The following is a 17,208-nucleotide window of genomic DNA, read 5'->3' on the forward strand; positions in this document are numbered from 1 at the left end:
GGGATTCGCCATCACAGGGGCTGGATAGGCTTGCAGAGCTGGACTTTGTAGGGTATCATTGCCTGAAATGTTCTCTGGTGTTGGAGAGAGGAAAACTTCAGACTCTTGTCTGTGTTTGTTTTTGAAAATACAATCAAAAATTTATTTAGAGTCCTAGCTGGTTTGGCTCAGAGGATAGAACGTAGGCCTGTGGACTGAAGGGTCCCAGGATCAATTAGGTCAAGGGCACATGCCCCTGTTGCGGGCTCCACCCCCATGGGCGTGCTGGAATCAGCCAATCAATGTTTCTCTCTCTTCAATGTTTCTATCTCTCTATCCCTCGCTCTTACTCTCTCTCTTTAAAAATCAATAAAAACATATTTAATTAAATAAATGAATAAATAAATTCTACAAAAGCATATCTTCCCCTGAGGGGATTTTAAAAAAAGGAGGCAGGGGAAGGGGCGGGGGAATCCTGTCCCAGGAAGGTGTGGGTTTCTCCCCGGCTGCCACCACTGCAAGCAAGCAGCTGCTTTGCCCACATATGTAAGTTGCTCCCTTAAAGCTCCTGTGAATTTGAATACGGCCACATGTCATTTCTTCAGAACTGACCCATCCCATGACTGGGCTCAGAGTGGATATCTACATCCCTTACTGGGTGCTGGGGCAGACTGGAGCATCTTGGTTTTCACTCCTACAGGGAATGTGACCCCAGTCAGGGACCTCAAAATAGGAGTGTGCTGCCCTAGCTGGTTTGGCTCAATGAATAGAGCATCAGCCTGCGGACTGAAGGGTCCCAGCTTCGTTTCCAGCCAAGGGCATATGCCTGGGTTGCTGGCTCAATCCGCAGTGGAGGGTTTTACAGAAGGCAGCCAATCAATGATTCTGTCTCATCATTGATGTTTCTCTCTCTCTTTCCCTCTCCCTTTCTCTCTGAAATAAATATCAATAATTTAAATATAGCGGTGTAGATGGACTGTAGCATTATCAGCTCCCTAAGAATTTGTGGTTCCCCCTCTATAGATTTCTAGGGTCCCACTGTTACCGATTTAAAGTTTATGCACCCAATGCGTCAAAAAAGGACAATATTCAGAGCATCAGAGATTGGAATAAGAAAAGGTTTACTGATCAAGAAGGCGCCAGCTGGAGAAGATGGGGGCCTTAAAGCTCCCACAAAGCCATCTCACGAGAGCCCAGAATTCAGGCTTATTTTGTGTCAAGGGAAGGGAGAACAGGCGAGAGGTGTGTGACACCTGGGCTCCCACAGGGATCCAAGGAAGAGCACAGAACTCTCTGATTCTCTTTGTCCCCCAGTTCTCCAGTGACTGCTGCTCATCTCATTAGGTCTTGAGGCTCCCACAAATCTTTGCCAAAAGTTCAAGCTTTGAGCCGAATTTCTCTAATAATTAGCATACCTAGAGCATGACCTGAAGGCCATGGGAGAAATGCAGGCTACAAATAAGATAGAATCAGAGAGCTTTTCCTTCTGTTACACCACCTGCCCAGGGAGGCCCCTCACTGGGCAAAGCCTCCCTGCAGAATAACATGATCCCACCGAGAAGGGAGTAGAACCTGAAGCCCCCTGAGCACAGGCAGGCGCTGCCAGAGGGCAGGGTGAGTGGAACATTGCTCATTCTCTCTGCCTCCTGCAGGTCAGAGAGAAGCCATTGCCCCACAGATTTCATAGCCGCACTAACCAACCTGCATACTTTCCCTGCCGTTTGCGGGAAGCTGGCTGCTACATCAATAAGCCAGGCTGCAGCCCTAGCTGGTTTGGTGCTGGGGATAGAGCATTGGTCTGCGGACTGGAGGGTCCCAGGTTTGATTCCAGTCAAGGGCACATGCCCATGTTGCGGGCTCGATCCCCAGTAGTGGATGTGCAGGAGGCAGCCAATCAGTGATTCTCATTCACCATTGATGTTTCTATCTCTCTTTCCCTCTCCCTTCCTCTCTGAAATCAATAAAAATATATTTAAAAATATAAGCTAGGCATGAGTATATTATCACAAACATTCCCTGAATCTGGGGCAGCCCTGTTGGCTCGGTTGTTGTTACTGTGGAGGGGAGCAGAGGGTACCACCCCAAATATGCCTTTGGAGATGCTGACAGTTTAAGCTGTTCCTTTCAAGAAACAAAAGCCTCAGAAGAGCCCGCCCTCCTCCCTAACTGCCTGAAAGGGATCTAGAGGAGGACCTGCTTCAGGAGGGTGAGCTCAGCACAGGCAACTGTAGTTTAATAGGAACTGGGTGGGAAGGACAGAGAGGACACTAGCAAGGCCCTCTGATCACAGTCCTGTTGTTCAAGTTGGCCCAGCAAACATCTGTTTTCCAAGTCCATGTGAATTGCCTTCTTCCCCTTTATTTCCCAACCACAACCTCCCCTCTCTTTAGCTGTGGGTGGCACCTGTGCCTCAAATGACCAGTCTGCACTGGGGTTTCTCATGGCACAATATAAATCTATATTAATAAAAGGGTAATATGCAAATTGGTCATGATGCCCTCACAGTCACGACCAGATATTCTAATTAGTCATGAGTGGTATGCAAATTGACCATCACTCCAACACACAAATGGCCACCCCCATGTGGCCAAAAGATGGCCTGCAGGGGAGGGCCATTGGGGGCAACCAGGCCTGCAGGGGAGGGCTGTTTGGGGTGACCAAGCCAGGAGGGGAGGGCAGTTAGAAGTGACCAGGCCATCAGGGGCAGGCAGTTGGGGGTGATCGGGCCACCAGTGGAGGGCAGTTGGGGGCAATCGGACTGGCAAGGGATGGCAATTGGGAGTGATCGGGCCAGTAGGGAACAGTTAGGTGTCTATCAGTCTGGCAGCAAAGTGGTTAGGATGTGATCAGGCTGGTAGGCAGAAGTGGTTAGGGGCAATCAGGCAGGCAGGTGAGTGGTTGGGAACCAGCAGTTCTGGATTGTGAGAGGGATGTACCAGATTGGAGAGGGTGCAGTCAGGGCTGAGGGACACCACCACTAGTGCACGAATTTCGTGCACCGGGTCTCTAGTATGTAATAAAGCTATCATGTGTAATAAATATGTCATGTGCAATAAAGCTGGCTGTTTGCTCCTGTTGACCTGTCTGGTGTTAATTTGATTATTAGTCTAGCCCAGTGGTTCTCAACCTTCCTAATGCCTCGACCCTTTAATACAGTTCCTCATGTTGTAGTGACTCCCAACTATAAAATTATTTTTGTTGATGCATTGGGTGCATAACTGTAATTTTTCTACTGTTATGAATAATACCTTAAATATCTGATATGCAGGATGTATTTAGGCGACCCCTGTGAAAGGGTCGTTAGACCCACAAAGGGGTTGGGACCCACAGGTTGAGAACCGCTGGTCTAGCCAGAGAATTTAGAACGGAGGAAGGAAAACGTGTTTTTCGCCCCCACACTGTGCTTTGCTTTTCCTGGTATTAAGAGGTCCAATGGCATGGGCGCATCTTCAACTTCCCCCTCAAAGATCACAACACCCGCCTCTTCACTCTCATCACCTCCCCTGAGATTCTACCCCTTCCCTGCCAATCAGACTTTGTCTCAAGTGCTTGGACCTTAACCTGAACAAAACCCAGAAGAAAGGTGGCAAAACCGATTTATAGGGAAAACCCACAGCTTTCTGCTTGCAGGGCCAGGACTAGTGCGAGGTGAGGAAGGCACTTGCCTTGGGTGCAACATGTAGAGGGGGCACGACAATGTTAGTTATCATCACCCCGTTTCACAGCTCCATGGAGACTGAGGCAGAGGGGACATTGCTTGCCCAGAGTCCCACTGGGCCGCAGGGCTGTTCACACACAGCCTTGGCCTCTGACCCGCAGTGCGGGTCCCGAGTTGGCCCTAAAGTTTGGAGGCTGGCACAGCGCAGCTCAGAGAAGTCCTCTCCCCCAGGGCTGCGTCCTTGCACCTGGGCTCCTGGTCTGGGAGCGGCTCCTGCTCATGGGATGCACAGCTCCTGGTGGCTCCTCAGCAAGACCCTCCCACCCTGCTCCTGTGGCTGTGGAGTGGCTTTGAGCGGTGGAGGCAGAAGGATATTCCTCCTCCGACACCCTCCATGGCCCCCAGGGTCCCCTCTGACACAGCAGCAGGGACGCTACGGGAGCTCCTGCTGGGTCACTACGGAGAGTGACACCAAAGCCAGCCTCTTGGGGGAGACCCGGGCCCTGCCCACTCCCAGGCCACCATTCACCTCTCAGCCTCAGTTTCCCCAGCTGGGGACTGGACCAATGATGCTCTGCCTCTCAGGTCACAGTCCACAGGAACAGGAGGCTGGCATGTCCTAGGCTTTCTGTCACTGCAGCTGTCACCTTCAGGAACACAGGAGAAGGGCAGGGACTTACGAGGGGGTGTCCTCTCCCACAGGAGCTCACGTCCAGCACCCAGCCCAGAAGGGTCAAGCCCATAATTCTCATTCTGGGAAGGAAAGTGAAAGCTAACCTGTCCTCTTCCTGCAGATGCCCCATTTTGGAACTTTTTATTGCTTGGCCTAGATCCCATGCTAATAAGGGGGCAGTTCCAGCTCATAGAAAGTTCAAGCTTTCTTTCCTCACTCACTCACAGGCTCCCCTGCATCACTCTCGATGGCACCCATTACTCACCGCTACTCCCAACTGCCCAGGGATGAGAATCCCAAGACGCTGGAGGACCGCAAGCTGCCAGTGTTGGTGTGGATCCTGCTGGGCCTCCTGCTGTTACTGGTGGTAGGTCTGTCTGTGGCAACAGGCGTTTTGGCTGCCAAGTTCAATATCCCAGCTTGCAAGGATGGCCTCCCGGCTGAGCAGGAGTGTCGAAACATCACCCACCTCCTGGAGCAGGAGCTGACCCGGGCCCAGGAAGTCTTACGGGGGACCGAGGCCCAAGCTGCCACTTGCAACCAGACTGTGGTAAGTCACTGCCCCTCCTAGAGAGGGCCCTGTGCTTTTAGGACTTTCAGGGTCTGGGTGCTTGGGGACCCCCAGGGTCTAGGTGGAGATGGAGATAGACCTTGAAACTGCCCCTAGGCCCCTGCATGGGGAGCCTGAATTTCCCCACCAGGGTTTTGGGGAGCTCTAAACCCCCTCTGGGGTGCCAGTGTGGGACCCCAGAGCACCCAATAAGGGGCCTCAGAATCCCCAGTAGCATGTGGATGGATCTCCAAACTCCAGGACATTGGTCCAGGGCAGTGGTCGGCAAACTCATTAGTCAACAGAGCCAAAAATCAACAGTACGATTGAAATTTCTTTTGAGAGCCAAATTTTTTTAACTTAAACTGTATAGGTTGGTACATTGTTATTAACTTAATTAAGGTACTCCTAAGGCTTAGGAAGAGCCACACTCAAGAGGCCAAAGAGCTGCATGTGGCTCATGAACCGCAGTTTGCCGATCTTGGGTCTAGGGCAGCCCGGAACCCTCCCTAGGCACAGTCTTAGGGAAGCAGAAACCCCCTCTGGGGGTAAGGATGGGGACCATACCAGACTCTGAAGAAGGCAGGGCCTTTTTTTATTTTTTTTTATTTATTTTTTTTAGCTTTTATTGATTGATTTTAGGAGAGAGGAAGGGAGAGAGCGAGAGAAACATTGATTTGTTGTTCCACTTATTGATGAATTAATGGGTTGATTCTCAGTATGTGCCCTGATCAGGGATTGAACCCACAACCTTGGCATATTGGGATGGCGATCTAACCAACTGACCTACCAGGGCAAGGCAGGGGCTCTTGATACTTCCACTGCATCCCTGAGAGGCAGCATTTTAACTGGGGTCTTGATGTGGGGGACTTTGAAACTCCCACTGGACATCTAACTTGGGTACAGAAATCCTACTGTGTTCTGGGTTTGAGGGAACGTCTAACTCTTCTTGAACAGTTGCCCAGGGGATCTGGACATTTCTCCTAGGCTTTGGGCCAAGAGAGCCTCCAAATTTCTAAAAGGGGTGGAAGGGGGTTTGAAACTCCCATTTTGAGGATCACACCCTGAGAGGGTGGGAGACAGGTGCAGAGAGGGTTGGCAGGAATCCTGAAAGGGGTTTGGGCCTGAGCCCCTCTGACTCCAGGGCCTGGAGAGGGGGTCAGGGCCCAGGGACAGCAGCCAAGCCCACCAGGGACAAGAACCCCAGTTTGCAACACCCTTACTCTTCCCGGCATCCCAGGAGACCCTGAGGATTTCCCTGGAAGAGGAGAAGGCTGCGGGCCACAAGCAACAGGAGCTGGTGCAGAAGCTTCAAGGTGAGGAAAGCACAGGCCCTGGTTGCAGTCAGGGAGTTTGCAGGAGCAGGTCAGGTATTGAAGAGGAGGGAGGGGGAGGGCCTCTGGATTGGGGTCGGGCACGAGGGACAGGACCAAAGCCAGTGGAAGTAGGAAGGGACGGGCATGCCAGACTTCTAAGGTGCACTTGATCAAATGGAGGCGGGTGCTGTTCCGGGGTGGGGCCAGTTGAGGGGCGTGGCCTCGGCGCGGACACTCTCTCTGTCCCTCCTTAGAGGAGATCAAGACATTGAATCAGTCGCTGAGGGATAAATCCGCGTAGCTGGAGGAGAAATCCGGGGATCTGGAGAAGAAATCAGCGGATCTGGAGAAGAAATCCGCGGATCTAGAGAAGAAATCCGGGGATCTGGAGAAGAAATCCGCGGAGCTGCGGAAGAAATCCGCGGATCTAGAGAAGAAATCCGGGGATCTGGAGAAGAAATCCGCGGAGCTGCGGAAGAAATCCGCGGATCTAGAGAAGAAATCCGGGGATCTGGAGAAGAAATCCGCGGATCTGGAGAAGAAATCAGCGGATCTGGAGAAGAAATCCGCGGATCTAGAGAAGAAATCCGGGGATCTGGAGAAGAAATCCGGGGATCTGGAGAAGAAATCCGCGGATCTGGAGAAGAAATCCGCGGATCTGGAGAAAAAATCCGCGGATCTGCAGAACATATACGCGGAGCTGGCGAAACTAAGGTCAGGACACCCCACCACCCCAGGCCACGCCCCTTTCTCCTTCCAACCCCAAGACCTAGGATCCCCTTTGGCTCCGAATATTCCCATTGTCCTGGGGGACAAAGTTGGAGTCCCAGCCTTGTCCCTCCAGTCACCCAACTCTGGGTGGCAACCGGCCACTCCCCTGCCCAGTGACCTGATGGGGAAGGAGAAGAGATTTTGAGGGGTTTCCAGCCCAGCACCAGTGCAGCCAGACCTGGCAGCCTCCTGAGTTGTCCCCATCTCCTCCTCAGAAAAGAGAATGAGGCCTTGGTCTCTGCCAAGGGCCCCCCCAACTCCGGGGTCAGCCTCCATCTCTCCGTGGCTGCTGTGCTCCTGCCCCTGAATCTCCTGGCTCTGCTGGTCTGAGGTCCCAGGAAGCCTTTCGGTGAGGAGGGAGCTGGAGAGGGATGGGAGGAGTTAGGGACAGTCAGGGTCTAGGGTGGTGTCCTGCCTGGGGAAGGGGGCTGGGCGCTGGAGAGAGAGGAATCACAGTGAGGAGCTGTGGGGCAGAAATAGAACAGTGGGGACCAGCTATGTTATCCTCTTAACCATGTCTATTAACTGTGACTGTTCCCTTCCGATTAGGCACATTCTAACCTGGCTGAGGGCTGTTCACCCAGAGCCATGGGGATTAACCTCAGAATGCAGTCCAGGCTCCTTTTCTGAGAGTTTCCTGTCATCTTGGAAAGATAACAACCTGGTTCCAGAGGCGCTCTCTCCCATTTGGCCGGCAATCTATCCTAATAAACTTTCATAGGATTAAACCCTGTCTCTGCTTAATAATTGATTCAAGGAGTGACAGGCACCCAGGCCCATTTGTTGTTGGTTTCAGAGGGAGGGGTCCAGGCAGGAGTGGGGTGAGGCTCATGGAGAGGTTGGGGCGAGTTCTGTCTGACTCGGCCTTGTTGTCTCAGGCCACCACCTGGACTCACCTGTTTCCCTCTGGGTTTCCCTGACCTGGCCAGTTCTGAGGGGCACATGGCTGTGGGGAGGGGACGGTGAGGGGGAGGCCGGGGGCCAGGTGGCAGGGGGTGGTTCATGGGGCAACCTTAGAGGTGGGGAAGCATCAAAGTTCACTCAAAGCTGCCATCTCACCAATGCCCCCCCCCCACACACACACACACAGACACACACCTACAAGCAGGGCAGGTGATGAAGTGGGAGGGGGCATCTGTTCTGTGCTGTCATGGTTTCTGGAAGGTAACTTCTTCTGGGGTCTTTGGGTTCCACAAAATAAGCATCCCCTTTGTGGGAAGGAACTTACTCTGTAGTTCCTGGAGGATCACTGTGTCAGTCCCAAGCATCTGGGACCCCGTGATGTCCACACCAGCCTCCTTGCTACAGAATGTTCCCAGAAGCCCACAGGGTTTGGTCAGGTACCACCCCACTGCATACCCAGCCCTCTTCTCTGATGGATTCACCCTAAAGGACTGTCTACCCATCCCCACCCCCATCGGTGCTTACTCAGTGCTCAGCAATCTAGTCTTTTTTTTATTATTTTTTAAATATATTTTATTGATATTTTACAGAGGAGAAGGGAGAAGGATAGAGAGTTAGAAACATCAATGAGAGAGAAACATTGATCAGCTGCCTCCTGCACGCCCCCCGCTGGGGATGTGCCCCCAACCAAGGTATATGTCCTTGACCAGAATCGAACCTGGGACCCTTCAGTCCACAGGCAATGCTCTATCCAATGAGCCAAACTGGTTAGGGCTCAGCATTCTAGTCTTATCTCCTCACCCATCTCCTGAGGCTCTTGTTCCCCATCCCTTTCCATGGAAACGGAGGCTGTGAGGAGAAGGACATCTTGTCTGGTTCCCCGTCCCCTCCCATGGAAAGTGCAGGGCTGACCCCGGTGGCTGTGGCTCAGTGGGTTGTGCATCTTCCCAAGCACCAAAAGGCTGCCAGCACATTTCCTGGTCAAGGCACAGGCCCGGGTTGCAGGCTCCTTCCCGGGTAGGGGGCATGCAGGATTCAGCCAATCCATGTTTTGCTCTCACACAGGTGTTTCTCTCTCTTTCCCTCTCCCTTCCCTCTTCCCTCCTCTCTCTCTAAAAACCAGTTCAGTCCTGGCTGGGTAGCTCAGTTGGTGGGAGTGTCCTCCCGGTGTGCCAAGGTCACAGTTCAATCCTCAGTAAGGGCACAGACAAGGGTCAATCAGTGAGAGCATGAATAAGTGAGACAACAAAATGATGTTTCCCTCCCTCCCTCTCTCTCTGAAATCAATCAATCAATATAAAGAAAAATCAATTTAATAAAATAAAAGCAGAAAGTGTGGGGCTGGGATTCAGACCTGCATCTGCAGACACACCCAGGCCAGGCATTTGTCACAAGGTGCCTCCCTCCTCCATCCCCCAAATTCTTACTCATCCTGCAGAGCCCACCCCCAGAGAGTCTGCTTCTCCAAAATGGAGGTCCGCCATCCTGAGAGACCCTGCACCCACTCTCCTGGATCCCCACATGCCCCCTAATTCCTTCCTCTCTGTTATCTTACTTCCTCCAACTTCTCCTGGAATCCCGACTATTGTCCATGAAACTTCCCGTGCATGGCACTGGGGTCAGGACCCCTGTGTCTGCCCAAAATTCTGCACTGCCCTCAGCTCCCGCAGTCCCCAGAGGAGGTGGTCAACCGCCCAGGGACCCCCAAACACCATCCCTGCCACAGGCTCCCCTGGCCCTTCTGTCCCCTCCCTTGCCCTACTCACAACTCCCCACCCTCCCAGACCATTTCTCAATGCAGGGACCTTGTCAATTTCCTTCCTGCCTCACTCTGACACTCTAGGGCAGGATTTCTCAACCTCTGCACTGTTGACATTTGAGCTGCAGTACTCTCCGTGGTGGGGGCTGCCCTGTATGGATAGGAAGTCAAGGTATCCCTGGCCTCCCCCCACCAGGTGCCAGGCCCTCCTACCCCCAGGTTGTGACAGGAACTGCCTTCAGATATTACCAAGTGTCCCCTGGGGGTCAGAATCATATGCTGTGAGATCCTCTGCTGGAGAGGGCCAGGCTGGGACGCCCCTCCCCCTTCTGTGTCCCCAGCCTGCAGGAGGGCTCAGTGGGAGTCCCCCAAGCCCCTTTGCTATGACTGAGTCATTTCACTCCCCACCAACCTCATCTAGCAAATGAGGAAACAGGTCCAGAGAAGTCTCTGCATTTGCTCAGGGCTCTCATTGCTCAGGTGATTGAACTCTTGACTTCTGCATGTTCCCTTGATTTCCAGGAAGCAAACCCTTCCACAGGCCACATGACCTCATCACTTCCCACCTCCCCTCCCCCACTCCCACTCCCAGCTGGGGCTACCAGAATGTTCCAAAACAGTGTGGCCGCCCCAAAGCCCAACAAGATGAATTTGACCTGTTCAATGTCTCCCCTCCAAACCCTGACACAATGGCCCAATTGTAGACTTTTCTCCTTCCTAAAAATGCCCACTTCCCCTCCTGGCTGTGGCCACCTGAGCCAGGGGTTGAGAAGTCAGGACTCCTGTCCTGCAGGTCTGGAGGGGTTCCAAGTCCCACAGGAATCTGGCAGTGACCAGCGGCTGCTGTGTGTTCCTGGCCTGAGGCTTGGCCTCTCTGGGCTCTGATTTCTTCATGTGGAAGCAAAGGGAGGGGGGTCCCGGGGTGGGGAGCCAGGACCCTGAGATTACAGTTCACAGTGTTTTCTCAGCTCACATTTCCTGCCCAACCACTGTGTGCCAGGCCCCAGGCTGGGGCAGTGGGAACCAGGCAGATGTGAGCTTTGCTTTTTAGGGGTTCATCCAGTCTGATGGGGGAGGCAGCTGGGAACCAGTCAGACACCAGGTTAAAGTACAGCAGAGCCGAGAGATCATCAAAAGGAACCTGAGGCAGTCCAGGAGGGGAGGGCTCTGGGGGAGAACATACACCAATGGATGAAGCAGGAGGGATAGAGGTCACAGAGGGACATACGGGCCCTCTGGCACAGGGAACAGTCAATGCAAAGGCCCTGGGTAGGAAGGTGCTGGCCAGAAGAGCATTGAGGAGGGCTGGAGTGTGCCCAGGAGAAGGAAAGGACATCATAGGTGCACTAGAGGCCTTGCAGAGGAAGGAGAAGGAGGAGGGGGAAGAGGGTGATGGATTAAGAAGGGGCGAAGGGTAAAGGGTGAGGCCAAGTGGAAGGCAAAGAAAGAGGGGGGTGTAGGGAGGAGGAGGAAGAGGAGATAAAAATGGAGGAAGGCCTGCCCTAGCCAGTTTAAATAGAGCGTAGGCCCATGAACTGAAGGGTCCCAGATTCAATTCCAGTCAAGGGCACATGCCCCATTTGAGTGTTCAATCCCCAGTGGGGGGCCATGCAGGAGGCAGCTGATCAATGATTCTCTCTCATCATTGTTGTTTCCATCTCTCTCTCCCTCTCCCTTCCTCTCTGAAACCAATAAAGATATATTTCAAAGAAAGAAGTCCTCACCCTGGCCGGTTTTGCTCAGGGGATAGAGCGTTGGCCTGTGGACTCAAGGCTCCCAGGTTTGATTCCTGTCAAGGGCATGTACCTTGATTGCGGGCACATCCCCAGTAGGTGGTGTGAAGGAAGCAGCTGATGGATGTTTCTCTCTGATTGATGTTTCTAACTCTCTATCCCTCTCCTTTCCTCTCTGTAAAAAATCAATAAAATGTTTATTTCTTTAAAAATAAGCCCTCTAAATCCCTAAAAAATTCGCATCTTTTACAGGTCCCGGAGGCTGTGCCTACACCTTGTCAATCACAGCCTCTGGGACAATGAGCGTCTCACCCAACCATCAGCTCCCAGACACTCCATGGTGGTGCCCGGGCCTTGAATTGTCTGTGGGTGAACTGCCCACCCTCTCGCCTGCAGACGTTCCAGCAACGTGTGCAGAGTGTCCTGCGGGGATGGAAGCCTCCACCGGCACCATTACCTCATGTGCAGGGGCCACTTCACTGATGTGGGGAAGGACAGGGACAGGTGTCAGTCTCCCACCTCAGGGCACTGTGGGGCGGGCAGGGAGCCCTGGGGGAGCACTTGAAGGTCTGTTATTGTGCCTCCCACACTCAGGCAGCTTTATGTTGTGACTCGGCAGCCAGGGACAGACTGAGAAAGCATTTGCTAAGGACAATACAGCCTGGTACACTCCTTGGATCATGGCCAAGGTATCTAAGATGGTGGCAGTGTTGGGCAGAGCCACAAGGATGGGGGGTAGACACCTCCATGTCCAATTCTTGTTAGTCCAAATGCATCTGTTATGAGCCAACCGGCTTTTTTACAAAAGTGCTGAGGCTTTAACCAGTTTGGCTCTGGGGATAGAGCGTCGGCCTGCGGACTTAAGGGACCCAGGTTCGATTCCGGTCAAGGGCATGTGCCTTGGTTACGGGCACATCCCCAGTAGAAGGTGTGCAGGAGGCAGCTGATCGATGTTTCTCTCTCATCAATGTTTCTAACTCTTTATCCCTCTCCCTTCCTCTCTGTAAAAAATCAATAAAATATATTTTTTTAAAAAAGAAAGAAAGAAAGAACCCAGAGGACTGTCTGTGAAAAACATGGGTTTATGAGGACTTACAAGTTCAACCGCTAAGTCCCATCAGGCCTCAGAGAGGCACACGTGGTGTGGCTGACCCGTGCTGTTGTTTTGACCAACACTGTGTAAGACCAACACTGCAAGCTGTCTTCCTCCCTGAGGATCTGGCCAGGCTCCCAGCTCTCACAGTCCACTGACTGATGGCCTCACTGTCTCCCGCAGGAGGGAGGGAAGTTGGAGCGTGGGAGGGTCCATGCGCCCACTTACCAGACACAAGCCACACCAGGCCATGGAAAGCACTCTGGGCAGGGCATTCGCTCCCCCCTCCACAGTTCTCAGAGAGTTCCTCCTCTGTGCTCATGCCCCCCGCCTGGATAATTTATATTGTGTGACAGCCACCACTCTTCACAGGGGTGTAGACTGCCTGGTTCCCAGCGGGCGTTTCCCCCTCAGCACTGGTTTGATCACTCTAACAGGAGGCGGGATTCTCCAACACAGGGGCAGGATATGCTTGCAGAGCTGGACTTTGTAGGGTATCATTGCCTGACATGGTCTCTGGTGTTGGAGAGAGGAAAACTTCATATTCCCGTGTGTGTTTGTTTTTCAAAATACAATCAAAAGTTTATTTACCCCGGGCCGGCTAGAAAGGAAGTGGCGTGGTGGCCCCTGCGGGCAGCGGCACCTCTTCTGCTCCTGCTACTGTTGTGCCCAGATTTCATAGTTCCCAAGACCCCCAGGGAGCCAGTCAGTCCGATGCAAAAGCAAAGAGTCATCTATTTCAAACCCGGGTTTGGCTCCCCTGCCACACTCACCGATGTAACGGTAAGCTCCAGTGGCCGAGAGAGAGAGAGGCCTGATGGGACAGGGGGTTTTAAAGGGGGGTGGAGTGAGGGCAGGAGAGGGGACTGTGGGCCCCGCCGATTGGCCAGGCGCGAGTCGGGTCATCTCTATGGCACGCACATCCCTTGATTGTCATTGGTTAGTTTAAAGAAATCCTGGGCGTGGCCAGCAGGGGCCTGGGCTTCCGGGAAGAAGGCACTCTCCTGAGCACATGGCGGCCGCCCCAAAAATGGAGGACCCAGGGCAAGATGGAGGGTGCAGTCCTAGCCCCCCCCAGGGCGAGCTGAGCCCGGGCTCCAGGGGCCAGTCCGGTTGCTGGGGGTCCAGTAGATCGACCAGTTCCAGCCCAGGCAGGAAGTCCACGTCCTCCGTCTAGTTCCCGGGGGCGTCGGCGATCGCCTCCTCCTCCATCTCCTCGGGCGAGGGCACGCGCCCCGCCCCGCCGCCGCTGCTGCCGCGTGAGTCCGGTCCGGGGGCGGCGAGCAGGTGGCAGCCTGCGCCGGGCTCCCGCCGTGGGCTGGGGAGTCGGTGCCCAAGGCCGCCAGCAGCGTGGTCAGGCCCCGAGACGACTTGTCCTTTCATTCCCCCCTTGTCTTGGAACTTCCGGCTCAATCATGAGACGGACTGCATTTCTATTCCACCGTTGCTAGAGGCCCGTACTGGGCATACAGAACTATCAACTGAACTATCCCTATAAGCTTAACAAATGGTCCGGTGGAAGGGAAAGAAACCATTTTAGATTCAACAACTTCTATTGAAATAGGATTTTTCTTCTTAAAATTCCTCCATGCCTATCAAAAAGCCAAATCAAGATTAATTTATCTACTGTCCTGATGTTTGCATAAACACAACAAGAATGGTAACTGACTATCTTTGCTGGAATTTCATGGTTGAACCTTAATGTGCCCCGTAGGGCCAGGAAGCCAAGCCATCCAGATGCCATCAGGCCTGCCTGCAGTATCTGCTGAGTTAGGTGAATCCCTCACCTGTAGCAACTCCACCTGAGCCCACGCTCCAGGCTTTAAGGCCCATCTCAGTAGCCCTCCTACTCGTTGCGGCCCAGAGTGTGTGGGGGTTCCGCAGGGATGCAGAGGCATCTTTACTGCTCCCCTTCTACTCTTACCAACCGCCAGTGATGGTAGGGCATGGGCCTGACGCTCCAGCGCCAGCCATCTTCAGGGCTCCCAAGCAGGATACCAGGCTTTCTTCGTGGCATTCTTAGTGGCTTCAAGTCTTTAGAGCTCAGACAGGGCTCTTTAAAACATGATACTCCAGTCAAAGTTTTCCGTTAATAAAACCATTATTAGGAACCAGTCTCATTGGATCTATGCAAAGAAACGTACTTATTTAGCATTGCCAGATTTCGGAGGAATTACATAAGGAGAAAAACATACTGATCTACTCTAAGATTTTCTGACTTTCCTTGCTAATTCCTTTTCATGGATTTAAAACAAAACAGTAACTGTTGGTATAAAACCTTCTTTCTATGCATAACTATTCCTCAGACCTTCTATTCTAAACAGGCTTTTTCCAGCTTTACTACCCCTGACATGGGCATGGTCACGCAGGCCTGCAAGACAGTATTACAGGCTGCCAACTGTTAGCTGTCTCTCAACAGAGACCAAAACCTGATGGGCACCGTTCCCTGCCCAGTTGGACACCTGCCCTCTTGGCAGCTAGGCACCCTTTACTTTTGGGGGTCACCCCACACAGCTCCCTTCCAGGATAGCCAACATACATTCAAAACCTGCAAAAGAATCAAAGGTTAATATAACATATCAATACAATGAAAAACATGTGACCCTATAAATTGTCCTTGTCTCTTTGGAGCCTTGTCCATGAAGATGCAGGCATTATCTAAGTGTATTACACAGTATTGTGGGGGCTCCTGGTGACAGGAGTGATCGCGAGCCATGTTACCGGCATCAGGCAGGTCGAGCACGCCGTAGCTTGAGCTTGAGCGGGTTGCGTTGATCTCGATCGATGCTCCATTTGGTGATGAAGTCTTTCCTTTACAGTCTTGGGATCTTGAGCAGAACAGATGTGGAGGCCTCCCTTTCTCACATCCTAGGACAGGACTTTTGACCTATGTCTCATCCAGATAGAAACGGTCCACATTTATACCACAAAACACCAACAAATCAGTTTCAGTTGTGTAGCCAGTCTGAGTTTTGACTTCTCTCTGGAAGTCTCAGAGATGGTGAATACCATCTAGAAGCTATTAATCCATTCACACAGTCCCCCAAAAGTTAAAGAGGAAGGAAAGAATCACTCAATGTCACTCAAGAGGATTTCGGCGAAACAACAAAATTGACAGATTAAACACATTGGAAAACCAAGGCCAGAAGTACCCTCTGACGTTTCAGGGGTACCAAGGAAGGAGAAGTTAGGCCATGACCAGCCCTTCTCACAATCCACCATTAGTGACCAGTCCCAGCTCACTGGTCTACCATCCATTTAACATTTCTTTTTTTCCTCCTATCACACCAAGGCCATGCTTTCCAGGTAGCTAGAACTTTTAGCCTTAATTTTTAGGTGATTAGCACTAGTTAAACAATTTTAAACAACAAAGATACATATTTAAGTAAACACATTATCTAGAACCTAGGTTAAACTTAGGCATATCCTGGGTCTCCCAAATACTGAGTTGGCAAGGTAACTGGAGCCCTTTAAGATCAGTATGAAACCACAGTTTCTACCTGAAAGACTTTGACATAACCTTTAATTGTCCTTAGTTTAAGGAAAGCAGTGTTTTCTAGATTTCATTTCTCAATACTTAACCAACAGATTTAATTCTGTCTTCTAGATTTTTCATGAGGCAAATTACTTTTTACTTTCAAGTGGCTCTGGAGAACCACATTCGAGCCTTGCAAGACAGGTTTTTGGCCTCCCTGGTCTTTTCAGATGTAAATTGACCACATTCTTTAAGATTTTGCTGCAGGCAGGAGGTGACTATCTCCTCCCTCCATTAAGAAAAGCTTTCTTAATTAACAAAGGACCAGTTTTTTTTTTTTTCCTTTGGAAAAACTGTTCTTTATTATGGATTAGTCTTGGGATTTATCCTGCACTTTTGAAAGGAGACACTAGCTCAAAACCCTATCCAAAATCGGACTGTGCGCACATTAGTTTTAAGCCAGCTTTTCTCCTTACACGTGCACAGAAATCCCAGGCGCATTTACTTGGGGAGGGGGTGACCTGTTTCCACAGACCCTCACTCAGGCAGCCGCGGACTGCCACACAAAGGAGGGGGGAGGGCAGTGCCCCCTCCTCCACACTCATACTTTCACCAGACATTCAAACAATCCATTCAATTCCTAACAACTTCCCAACCCCTGAGGGAGCTCTAAAGCCTCCCCCAGTCTCCTTGAAATGATCAATCACAATACCCAAAGGTGCAGTCTGAGTCCATCCCATAACATCCATCCAGTACAAACACAGAACACTAAACAGGGCCCGAAAATACAGGCTTCCAATTCCATGGAAGCCAAACCCGAAAGCTAGACGTTGGCCTTATACCAAACTAGCTAGCAGGAGTGACCTGCTTTCCGCGAGGGGCATATCCATCCCTCCTGGGGTGAGGGGCATATCCATCCCTCCTGGTGTGAGGGGCATATCCATCCCTCCTGGGGAGCGGAACGTCTTCCAACTCTCCCCCGCCTGTGGTCGTTCACGGCGCGTCCGCCTAGACCCGTCAGGCAATCCAGAAACGAGCTCAAACAGAACAGAAAACACAAGGACACACACCTACCGCGGTCAGTCAGACTCTTCGGACTGGGGGTCCCTCAGTGGTCCTGGGAATCCCGGACGAGCCCCCAAAATGTTGTGCCCAGATTTCATAGTTCCCAAGACCCCCAGGGAGCCAGTCAGTCCGATGCAAAAGCAAAGAGTCATCTATTTCAAACCCGGGTTTGGCTCCCCTGCCACACTCACCGATGTAACGGTAAGCTCCAGTGGCCGAGAGAGAGAGAGGCC

General features: G+C 52.1%; 1 protein-coding gene and 1 long non-coding RNA gene across 7 annotated transcripts in view; one reads left to right on the top strand and one right to left on the bottom strand.

Moving 5' to 3' along the window:
• Positions 1–17,208, bottom strand: part of LOC132234843 (uncharacterized) — a 73,797-nt gene that overhangs the window by 45,271 nt on the left and 11,318 nt on the right. The window lies entirely within an intron of this gene.
• Positions 1–17,208, top strand: part of LOC132234837 (myosin heavy chain, striated muscle-like) — a 53,532-nt gene that overhangs the window by 21,808 nt on the left and 14,516 nt on the right. The window contains exons 4-5 of one of the 6 annotated variants that reach the window (XM_059696285.1): positions 7,163–7,296; positions 7,497–7,675. The exons of 3 other annotated variants lie outside the window; for them this stretch is intronic. In XM_059696285.1, the coding sequence (XP_059552268.1) occupies positions 7,163–7,277 (115 nt within the window). In that variant the 3' untranslated portion in view covers positions 7,278–7,296; positions 7,497–7,675. Of the gene's footprint in view, positions 1–7,162; positions 7,297–7,496; positions 7,676–17,208 lie in introns of those variants that run through there. 2 more of the 6 variants (XM_059696286.1, XM_059696284.1) reach the window with 2 other exon arrangements.

Source organism: Myotis daubentonii, chromosome 5 (assembly GCF_963259705.1).
Source record: "Myotis daubentonii chromosome 5, mMyoDau2.1, whole genome shotgun sequence".
Taxonomy (NCBI): Eukaryota; Metazoa; Chordata; class Mammalia; order Chiroptera; family Vespertilionidae; genus Myotis; species Myotis daubentonii.